Here is an 11,775-nt window from a genome sequence, read left to right as displayed (position 1 = left end):
TACAGTTCGGCTTCTCTGATGTTTCCATCAAGTAACAAAATGCAAAGCGACAGAAAAGCTGGATTGGAGGGAATCCCTAATAATGGGGAACCAGCTGAGAAATTTCGTTCAAACATTTCCCTCAATGGAGCTGGAAGCCTACATTGTTCCTAAGAGTCATCCTGTGGGGAGGCAGGGATGTCTCAGTTGGTAGAGTGCTTATCTGACCCTGGGTCCAATGCTCAGCACCACCTAAGTGGTGCTTGCCCAGGCCTGGGTGCAACCCTCAGCACCATATATACCAGGTGAACTGCCATGCATCTGCAATCCCAGCACTCGGAAGGCAAAGGCAAAAAAGATCCAGAGTTCAAACTACATAGTTCTTAGCTGCGGAGTGACTTTGAGTCCTGCCTTGAAAAAAATATGCCATTCTGATTTATTCCCTGAAAGAATCCTATTCTGCATACCCTTCTATAAAGGGGTGCCTAGGAAGGCTTCTAAAAAGAGAAGTCTTTGCTGAATGACCACTAGTAAAATCCTAATGGAGTGTTAGCTTATCTGGGGAGTAGCTTTTTTCCATAATGGGGTCTTCTTCTGAGCCACAGTCTCTCATTGGAATCAAAATATCCCAGCCACTCTCACAGGTAAAGGTACCACAAGGCTCAGACTGTTTTCTGGGAGGTGCTCATTCCTAGTAAGCTGTCATATCCTCTGGTCAGTCCAGATGTGTCCTGGTCGAGTTCAGATCAGCCCAGGGAGACGCAACAACGATAACTCAAACAGATGTGGGCAAAGCTGGAAATGCGGAGCCGGAGGAAGGTACCCGGAAGTTATTCCAACTGACTTGGGTGGGAGGAGGATGAACTAACGAACAGTGATTAGTGCTGGCACCCAAACATAGCAGTCAATCATAAAAAAAGGAAAACCTATTTGGATGTCAGTCTTTCTTTCGATAGGATTACTAAAAGAGTCAAGAAAACGAACCTGGAAGAACACACACATAGGCGTCTCCTTCAATTTCACAGTTGCTCTTGTCAACCCTAAACCCACCCTATAATGTTCAGAAGAAAAAAAAAACTCAGACAATACTCTGTCTTGTTTCAGCCTCACCGGACGGCTCTGCGTTCTCAGGCCTCTCTGGGTGGTGCCTGCGGCAGCAGATACAGTGGAGGTAGTCTACTACGTTATGGGTGAAGAGTGAGCGCAAAGGGTGCAAGTACTGGAAGAAAAGGAGCATGAATCCAATGGAAATCACATAAGCAATGATAAGCTGCACGGCGATTAAGGAATGGCAGTAATTCAGTAACACTTTGGCTCCAAGGAACTTAAAAATCAAGACCATGATCACATTTTCTACCAACCTCACACTATAGTGCAGTCCCATATGTCCCCAGTTCTGACCTTTGTCAACAAGGTCTCTGTCTGCCAACTTCAACTGCATGGCTGACCAGCAAGAGAAGTTGATGCCAGCGTAGAGGATGGTGACAGAAATCAGTACCACCAGAGTGCCAACCCGGCTGAAATCTTTCTCAATATTGTTTGGCATTTGGGCGCCACTCCTCCAAAACGTAACCCAGGGCTCAAAGAGGATGATCAAGAAGTTGAGCACTAAGAACGGCACAGCCTTCAACTTCAAGGTGGCTGAGAAGAGCACGAGAATCACAAGGCGGGAAGTGATCTCCAATGTCCTCCAGATGGTGATACAAAGTACTTCCAGGGGCCCAAGTCGAATCTTGTAGTCATCGTACTTGATCTGGATAGCTAACATATTGCAGAGGGTGGCGCCATAGGTGACAGATATCAGGGAGAAAACCATTAGGACAACTGCAAAGGAAGGAATGCGACAATCAGTTGATGTCTGTGGTGAAGCCTATATTCAGAACCACAGGTCCAGAGATGATGGTCAGGGCTTGAATACCTCAAGTAAAAGTAGACTTATTTAAGGGTTATATATATATATATATATATATATATATATATATATATATATACAGACTTACAATCACACTATGTACACCAACTGTCGCGCCCACCCTCGTCCAGCAAGGATGACGCGACCACCGGAGCTCTTCTCACTGCAGTTTTATTCAGGACCTTTTGACAATTGTAAAATCTCTCTCTCTCTTTCTCCTCTCCCCTCTCTCTCTTCCAGCCCTTAAGTAGGCCTGGGCTGCCAACCCCAGATTGCCAGGTGGGCATTGCCCATAGGTCCACGCATATGCAAGCAGCTGACAGTCATTGCATGATAATAGCGTAAGTCAGGCTTTAGCCATAGGAGTTGATTATCACAGAGAGCACTCGCTTTCGGGATCGCGGAGGGCGGGAGCCAGCACCATCAGGTGAGACTCCACGCAGCTCTCTACATTGCCATCAGGTGTGGCTTCATGCAGCTCGCTACAACCAACAGCATGCACCTGGATACACATATTTTTTTACAAAAACATACAAATGGGTGGCAGATAGAGAAGAATATGCTCACTATCACGGACCATTAGAAAAATGAAAATGAAATCCACAGTGAGGGCTGGTAGTATATCTCAGTGGTAGCACCCTTGTGTAGCATGAAAAGAATGACCACAATAAGATATTGCCTGCTAGGATGGATGCAGATTAAAAAAAAACTAACAAAGATATGGAGAAAATGAAACTTTCATACATATTTGGAATATAAATTGATACTGTCATCATAGAAAACAGCATGAAAGTAACTAAAAAAATGAAAAACAGAACTACCATATGATCCAACAATTCCACCACTGGTTACATGTATAAAGAAAGTCGGTATCTCAAAGATATATTTGCCCTGCTATGTTATTCACTGCAGCAAGACACAAAGCAGCTAGCATATGGGAGCAATCTAAATGTCCATTGATGAGTGCAGAGGTAAAGAAAATGGTACACACATGCAGTGGGTGTCACTCAACAATGATACGGAGGAAATTGCATCATTGCAATAAAATGGATGAATATCAAGGACATTGTGCTAAGTGAAATGAGCCAGACTCAGAAATAAAAATAATGTACTACCCCATTTATAAGTGGAATCTCAGAAATAAATTGGATTCAAAGAAACAGAGTAGGGCAATGGTACCAGGGTAAGGGGTTGGGAAAACAGGAGGGTTTTTTGCCAAAGGGAACAAACCTTCTGTCACAAAATGATTAAGTTTGGGAGCTCTGATGTACAAGTTGGCATTCTACTTCACACTTGTAATTTTTCTGGAAGTGTTCACATGCACAAATAGTAATTCCATGAAGTGATAAACATATGTCAAAACTTCACATTGTAGACCTGAAACATATACGTTTCTAATCCCACAAAAACAGGAGACCCAGGGAAGCTGGAACTGAAAAGATACATGTCCAGCTGTGAGAAAACTGAGACCTTCTCCCATGAAAATCCAAAAGGAAGCACGGGTTTCCTTCTAAAATCTTCCTGAGTATTGAGTAGAGTATTAAAATCCCAAAGACCCCAAATGGAGAATGGGAAAGTGGTTGCCCTTGTCTTTCTAAATCACTCTTGATCCTATTCGAAAGATACGATGCTCTTTGATAAGCTGATCATAATGGACATCTAGCCAAGTAGGCAATGTTTTCCCTGAAATTCAAACTCTGTGACTGATAGTTGTGCTATCAAAGGATGAAAACCTGATGTTTGCAATAAGTGCCAAAACATTTCCATATGTCCCTCTACAAATAAACTAACCATAAGAGATTGAACACTGCTATAGTCAGAAACATGGGCTCCAAACAAGACACCGAGTCTAGTCATTCCCATAGGCTACTTATAGAACCTCGGGGAGGATTTACTTAACTTCTGTGTCTATCACTTTACCTTGTGTAGAATGAGGATAATAATCACCTCATAGATAAAGTTGCTGTGAAGATGAAATAATTACATGCCAAATATGTAGAGAAATGTCTAGAAGCTAGTAAATTCTATTTCTTCTACCTCCTCCTCCCTCTTCCCAAAGGCCTAAATGGAGAATTGCAAAGTGGTTGTTGTTAGTTTTCTAAGCTATCCATGTTTCTATTCTCACCATTCAACGTAGAATTGATTATTCATATAAACCCCCATACCTAACTAATTTAACTCAATCTAAAATCAGGGTATTTTTTTCTTTTGTGGTTATTGCTTATTAAGATAGAGAAAATGGAGGCTGGAGAGATAGATCAGCAGTTGTGAGCACTTACTGCCTTGAAGAGAACCTGACTTTTCTTCCTAACAACCTCATTGGGCAGCTCACAATGACCTGTAACTCACCCCAAGGGCAGCTCACAGTGACCTGTAACTCACCGCAGGGCCATTTGATGCCTTTGCCTCCTCCCTCCAAAGGTACCTGAACTCATGTGCACATACCACACACAGACTCATTCATAAATACATACTCATAATTTAAAATTTAATATAAATAAATCTCAACAGCTAGATAGGTGAGTGGTGGTTAAGAGCACTTGCTGCTCTTCCAGAGGACCCAGGTTCAGTTCCTAGCACCCATATGGTGGTTTTTAACTACAGTTCCAGGGAATCTAATGCCCTTTTCTAGTCTCCACAGGCATTAGGCATACAAGTGATACAAATACATATGTCCAGGCAAACTCATATATATTTTTTTTAAAAATGTAAAAGATATGGCAATCTGCAAACTGATCTTGGAAATGAATCTATTTAGAAGATTGGTATAAAAATATGGCAAGAAAGGCAAAATGTAAACAATGAATATTTTAATATGTAAAATTGAGTATTTCACATATGAACTATATGGCATATATATATGTATATACATATACATGTTTTTGTTCCCTGCAGTGCTGGAGATTAATCTAAGACCTTCAACATGCTAGCAGGCACTGTCCAGGCACTCTCCTACTGAGCTATACCCACAGCCCAGTATGTGTACATAGTAAAGAGGAGTCTAGAAGGACACATACTGAATGGTTAACAAGGATGACTTTGGATGAGTGATGTTCTATTTTCTCTCTATTCTCCATGGCCTGAAATGTTACCAAATATCTGACAGCCCTTAGTCAGGCAGTGGTGGTGCATGCCTTTAATTCCTGCACTTGAAAGGAGAGGCAGGTGGATCTCTGTGAGTTCACAGCCAGCCTGGTCTATAGAGTGAGTTCCAGGTCAGGCAGGACTACACAAAGAAACCCTATCTCAAAAGACCATACATAAATAATAAAAACAAAAAATAGTAGTATATTGAGATGTAAACTTTTTACAGAAAATTTAGAAAGTCACAACTCTGTGGATTTCTCAGCCCCTTTTGGGGTAGACTTTTCTGTGTGGGCACAATTACCTGTAGATCAATCAGTCTGCACATTCAACACTTTCGTAATGGATACATATTTTAATTAGATGATTGCCCAGCTCCCAAAATTCTCAGGAAGAAAAGCAGCATCATTTCCAGACAATGCTTTCCTCAAACTACTGTCACATAGTATACTTGTAAAAAACTTCCAAAGCAACAGAACTTCGTAATCAATCGTTAATGGAGAAAAGGAGATAGACTTGCCCCCTTGCATTTATTTAAGACAGAGGACTTTGTCAAATAGGATCAGTACTTACTAATAAAGAAATGGCCCAAGCTGTGCCCACATCTGAAGCAGCATCTGTCCAACCAGATGAAGCAAAATGGGGCTGGTAAAATTCAGTAACAACATTTGATGTCAGCACTGACAATACTGACTCATTTCATCCTCTGCCAGAGGTCTTACTCATCTAGGGAGCCATCCTTTTACCAGTAGGAACTTACAGCAGTGACTGCTTTGTAAGTTCCTTCAGAGATCACAGAGAAACAAGGGCAGATCTTGGACCAGGCCTGATTGACCTGTATCCATCCCACACCCCTATTCTGTCTCTCCACTACAATGGGAGAAAATGATTAAATCTGTGGTTCTTTAGTTAAACTAGATGGGATCAATGAGGGTCCTTTATACAAATGCAGATTCCTGGCCTTCCCACACTCTGATTGACTCAGGTCTGAGGAGGGAAGGGAATTTTCAAAAGAACCTTCCAAGTCAGGCATGCTGGTTCTTGTCTATACTATAGTCTTAGCATGTGGGAAGCTCAGCAGGATTGTCATGAGTTAGAGGTCAACCTGGGCTAGCTAGATGGTGAGTTCCCAGACCAGCCTGGAATATAAGGTGAGACCCAATCACCAAAAACAAAACAAAAAAAGAAAAAAAAATATTGAGAAATATTTAAGAACTTTTTTTCTCTAAAGGTGGCCATCTCTAAACAAATTAAGCAACTAGCAACACAATGTACACATTCCAGACAAGGGAAAGTTTTCTTTGATTCTGATGGCTGCTGTGGCCAAAGGGTGTGTTTGTAAAATTTTGAGTATAAACATAGCTTGTCCCAGTTTAAGAATCCTGGCAGGTCTGAGATGTCTGACTCCCTAAGTTCAAGTGCTGTCCAATAGAATTTCCGTGATGATGAAAGAATCCTAAACCTACGCCATCTCAGAACGCTGCCTTATTAACCAGACACAGCACTGGGCATTTGCAATGTGGCTATCACTACTGAGGAAATGCACTTTCAATGGGTTTTGGTCTGTTTTTTCTTTAAATTGCACACAAGGCTAGTAACCAGTCTATCAGACAGTTCAGGCCTAAACTTCCAAGACTCTTGGTTTAAACAGAGCCCTCCCTTCTCTTGACCCCACTCACCTCTACCCAGGGGGACCTCTGAAGAGATCAGAGTCACATAAAGCTGATAGGTCAGCTGGGGCACTGAGCCCAGGAATGCTTGAATCTGTGACATACGTTTGTAGGCATTACGGTGCATAGCCAGGGTCCGGATGGAGTGGCCCACCTCCCATTCTATCAGCACCTCCTGGCCATCTATTAGCATCTTCTTTCTGGTGAGGCTGACATAGGGCTCCTCTTGCCCCTCTTTCTTCCACAGTGTAAGGTACTTAATCATGGCCTCCAAACATCTGCGGGAGTAAAGCATCATGGGAACTTAGCTAAAATTGTCCCAAGAAAGGAAGGTGTCATAAAAGGGAAATATCTGGTGAAGGTTCTATTACTTTTTTGGCATTTCATTTCTTCTGTCCATTGTACATGAATCAAAGGGTTAGCCATACCTTGTCCAAGCCACTTGAGTCTAACTAAGTTTTTTTTTTCCTCTCTGGTCACCTACTGGCCTAAGAACACCATTTCAGAAATATTTTCTTGTAGTCAAGTTATTGTTTTATCTCCTCAAAAATGTGCCTGTGTTTCTTAAAAAAAAATGTCTCAAATACAAAAGTATTAAGAAATAGTATGTTCTGAGATAAAGATGAAGGCTTCAAAAGGCACTGGTTTTCACAAGACCTCAATTCAAACACTCTTTAATAAATGCATTCAGCTTCGTAATTGAGATTCTTAAGATCTGCTTTTATAAGAAAACATTTCTTTTTTGTGTGCCTCTTGCTGGAGACAGATCCCTTTTAAACCTGGTTATTTCTTTATGAAGAAAATAGCCTTACCAGAGCACATTACCCTTGAAGTCTTGATGACAGTCTATTTCCTGCTGTGACCCTCCCACACATGCCCTATCAAAATCACAAGCCCTGGCAGCTCTGATGCGGTAAACAGAAGTGAAAAGCAGCTAGTACACGCTGTCTTGTTACACCTGAGTTATTGCTCCCCTCCCACTTACCCCGAAAAAAATGGACACTTGACTATTTTTGACAAGAATATTTGTAGTGGAAATTAAGACATCTTCTCCAATAGATTGAGGGCAGAGGCTCCATTTCTCTTGCTGCCAGCTCTTACCACATAGTGGGCATTTGATAAACATTTGCTGAGCAAATGAAAGCATGAGAATGGGAAAGAAAAGGCAAGTGAGAAGTGGCAGAACGGGAGGATAACTGGGAGTGATTTACCAGGAAAACAGATAAAAGGCAAGTTCAGGGTTGATGTGGCTTCTAGACTTCGGCTGTTAATAGGATGATTTAGACTATAAGTACTGGCTACCATTTTCCACGGGGTCCCCTGGAATATTTTTTAGGTGTACTACTCCAAAATGTACAGGAGAAATTTCCACTTTTGAGCACATGTGCATGCACGCACATGTGTCTGCATATGTGTGTGTTTGTGTGTGTGTGTGTGTAGACAGAGAGAGAGAGAGAGAGAGAGAGAGAGAGAGAGAGAGAGAAGCATACATGTGCCACAATCTGTGTATGTAGATATCAGAAGACAACCTTGGGGGTTGGTCCTTGCCATCCCCCTTGTTTGAGGTAGTTTTCTTTGTGTGCACCAGGCTTGCTGGCCTGCTAGCTTCTGGGGATTTTCTCATCTTTGCTTCCCATCTCACTGTTGAAGTACTGGCACTCCAGGTTCAGCCGTACAAAGGTTCTGGGAACCTAAACTCAAATCCTCATGCTTACACAGTAAGTGCTTTATCCACTGAGCCATCTTCCCAGCCCTGAAATTTCCATCTTTGATAGACAAACTGTAAGACCTAGACGAGAAAAGGAAGGAAAGAAAGAAGTTGCAACTCTCACTAGTTAGGGGGAAATATCTAACCATTTTCAAGCCCACCCATACTATTGCTTAACAAAATATTGGGGCAGTGGCACGAGGTATTCTGTTTATGCTTCTATTCTTGTGGCTATTTTGCTAGTTTAAGAAAGGGTTCTTACCTTACTCCCGAGCTACAGTAAACCAGAGTACATCTTCATTTCCAGAAGCATGCTTGCATTTCATGTAAGAGAGCCATGCCCTAGAAACAGCTTCCTTTGCCTGATAGTAGTAATCAAACTCTTACTTAATGAAGAAAGGAATGGACCATGAAAACAAGCATATAAATAGTACCACTTCTGGGTTGACAATTGTTTTTCTGAAGAAGTACAGGCAATGAATGGCTGCTGAGGGAGGGAGGATCAGTCTTGAACAGAAACAGGACCACATTATAGGTTACCTTGTAGTCAATCCCAATTGATCAGCCTTAAACAGATACACATATGAGCAACACTAAATGAACTTAACAAGTTTATATATATATATATATATATACATAATTGATATACCAATAGTAACTAAAGAAGAGTCATGAATTTGAAAGGGAGTGGGTGAACACAGAAGGAGTTGGAGGGGAAAGAGGCAGAAATGATATGAATACAGTATGTATATAGGAAATTCTCAAAAATATATAAAAATTTTAAATTAAAAAAGAATTATTCTTCCTGATGTGGGCTTAGAGTAACTGAGGTTATAAATGCATTTGAATCCATGTGTACCACAAGCTCAAGGACAAATTTGAAAAATAGTGAACAACACTCCAGGCAGAGCAAAGTCAAAAACAGCTTATAAGACCACAAACAAACAAACAAAAGGAAGTAAAAATCAAGGACTGGGTACTTGCTAAATTTGCATCCTCTTCAACTGCTAATTCAGTATATTGCATTTTGAAAAGGAACAAAAATAATGGTTGTTTTGAGTCTCTTGTGACATCTTGAAACATCACGGTTCCAAGTTAAAGATAAAGTCTTCGTTTTACAGTCAACTTGAAACACTTAGATCGGAAAAGTATCTTTAGATCACCTAACCCAAAAGCTACATAGGGCCAGCTGAGACACATCTGGATAGTACGCAATTAGTACGGCCCATACTGCATTTTTTTTCCATGGAATCTCACACAAAACCCTGTTATTGGGAACTAACTTCTCCTCAAAAGTTAGACCTGGCAATACTGAGTCTGAATTCCAACCTAGAAACAATGGGTTATAATTTTAAAATGGCTGCCTCCCAGACAAGCACGTCCCAGATTCCAATTTGCTGTGGTATTCCATTTCTTTACCACTGAGACGTTGTTTTCATTCATCAACATATGTGAGACTATTTTCTAATGCTTGGCCCACTTGGTTTGTTTATATAGCATATTCCTAGCCCCTGTAAGCACTAGGATTTGGAACACAAGGTCCAGTCCAATGCATTTATTTTACAGCTGAGGGAACTGAGTCCCAAGACATCTTTAAGAGATGTCACTGAGATCACAGGACTGCTGAATAACAGGAGGACTAGATTCTTGAGCTAATTTAGGCCACTGCTTTGTGAAGATATCCCACATTTTCTGGAATGGAACATTACAATATTGACTGACATTTCCCAGATTTAAGAAAATACAGTTGACAAACAGAATTATAGAGATGTATAGATAGGTAATAAATTTTATCAAAGGCGGTTCCATTCTTGATAAGCTTCACAGGCCATTTCAAGATCTCTAATGATGCACTATCTTCCTATTGCAGTTACAACATCAACATTGTGACCCATATTCCTCAGCTGACTGCAGATGTTTGCCTCTCTTACAGTCATGACAAACTTGGTCCATTCCTCCCTACTGACTTCATAAGTTATGCAATGTTTCTCTCCCATGAAACTCCATAGCATCCAGGTGAGTCTGCGGGCACCGATGCCCGTCTCCCTGCAATTAAGCACATGCTCACGCTGCTCACAGCAGTCTGAATGTGAACACCTGATATACCAATGCCCTTTGCTACTAATTCCAGACAGAGGTGGGCATTCTTCCTTTGGCCCTTCCAATCGGTGTGCATTTATTGTAGCAACACAATGTGAGATAAGCAAGAGAGATTGATCTACCGACATAGAAAAGACAACTTCCTTGGGTTGCTTGCTACCACCTACTACAGTAAAGTACTTTCCAGATGTCACAGAACTCCAGAAGTTTTGAAAATGGCAAAAAAGAGGCCAGCTCAAGAAGTTCAACTTGTGAAAACTGAATGTGGGACAGAGTGGGAGCAAGAATGAATGATTATCCATTCAGAAAGCATCTAAAGGGCAGAGTTCAAATTATAGACTCTGGAGGCTGGGACTATAGCTCAGTGGAACAGCACTTCGTATGCCCACCACCCTGGCTTTCATTCCTAGCAAAGTGAAAAATCCCTCTGTAGCTATGCCCAAGAGCACAGCATGACCACATTCGTTGGTCCCATACCGGTTTCCACAACACAAACTCAGTAAGAATTGTCTAATCAAGTCATATTAATGACATTGCTCATGGTTTTTGAACACATATACATGCCACAAGGTCACCATGGTGATTTCCAAGATGATTTCAGATAAAGTCTTGGGACAGTAGACAGGGAAGTCGAGTGAGAAGAAATGGGAAAATTAGATTAGAAACACAAACGGAAAACTTAGATTAGAAACACAGCATCAGTCGTACAAAGATTAGTCTCCTCCTCCTCCTCCGTACAGAGAGATTTAAAAATGCTCACCTGATAACAGGTCCCAAGAGGATTAGATGCATAAATAATGATAGTGGTCTATCTTTGGCCAGGTCTCTGTGGACAAAAATGAGGGTCAACTGAACCATAATGGATGAAAACATAAAGAAGGAAAAGGTGTATGTCATCCAGAAGGTTTCGTTATTCTTTCGATAAACCCTAACCATATACAAGGCAGACGCAGCCTCCCCACAGTACAAAAAGGTGGAGAAGAGGATACTAAACGGAAAGGTAAAGCGTGGGTTAGGTCCACGAATGACATCTTCTCCCAGAGATGAAACCGGAACCACATTTGGCTCCTCGGGAATCTCATAAACTCTGTCCATTGTGGAGGATCTCGTTGGGTCTGGAGTCAGAGCTCTTCCCCATCCATCCCCAATAGAGCCCCCGTGGCCACTGCTGTCCAAGAATCAGTCAGATGGACAGTGGCAAGTCAAGTTCCTGAACGAAGCCCAACAAGTCAGAACAGGAGTCACCTCTCTTCTAAGCTTGAGAGTCTGAAATCGCGAATCCAGAAGTATCTCTTTGAACTTCACTCTAATGCGATCATCAA

At 41.5% G+C, this 11,775-nt stretch overlaps 1 protein-coding gene across 1 annotated transcript; it reads right to left on the bottom strand.

Annotated features, from left to right (window-relative positions):
• Positions 1–1,057: 1,057 nt before the first annotated feature.
• Xkrx (XK related X-linked) lies at positions 1,058–11,554 on the bottom strand. The gene is made up of 3 exons (XM_057760314.1): positions 11,214–11,554; positions 6,655–6,923; positions 1,058–1,803 (listed from the first exon to the last, which is right to left on the bottom strand). Exons 1-3 carry the CDS (start codon positions 11,546–11,548, stop codon positions 1,058–1,060), a joined length of 1,350 nt encoding a protein of 449 aa, XP_057616297.1. The 5' UTR covers positions 11,549–11,554.
• Positions 11,555–11,775: the final 221 nt, after the last annotated feature.

The sequence above is a fragment of the Chionomys nivalis genome, chromosome X (assembly GCF_950005125.1).
Source record: "Chionomys nivalis chromosome X, mChiNiv1.1, whole genome shotgun sequence".
Classification (NCBI taxonomy): Eukaryota; Metazoa; Chordata; class Mammalia; order Rodentia; family Cricetidae; genus Chionomys; species Chionomys nivalis.
This window is presented reverse-complemented; position numbering and strand designations above follow the sequence as displayed.

Excerpts from the sequence above, each read along its gene's own strand:
- Xkrx (XM_057760314.1), bottom strand. The coding sequence starts at position 11,548 with ATGGACAGAGTTTATGAGATTCCCGAGGAGCCAAATGTGGTTCCGGTT. Across the intron at positions 6,924-11,213 it reads CTCTTGGGACCTGTTATCAG|ATGTTTGGAGGCCATGATTA; the intron begins GTGAGCATTTTT and ends TTACTCCCGCAG. Across the intron at positions 1,804-6,654 it reads AGAGGTCCCCCTGGGTAGAG|TTGTCCTAATGGTTTTCTCC; the intron begins GTGAGTGGGGTC and ends CTTCCTTTGCAG.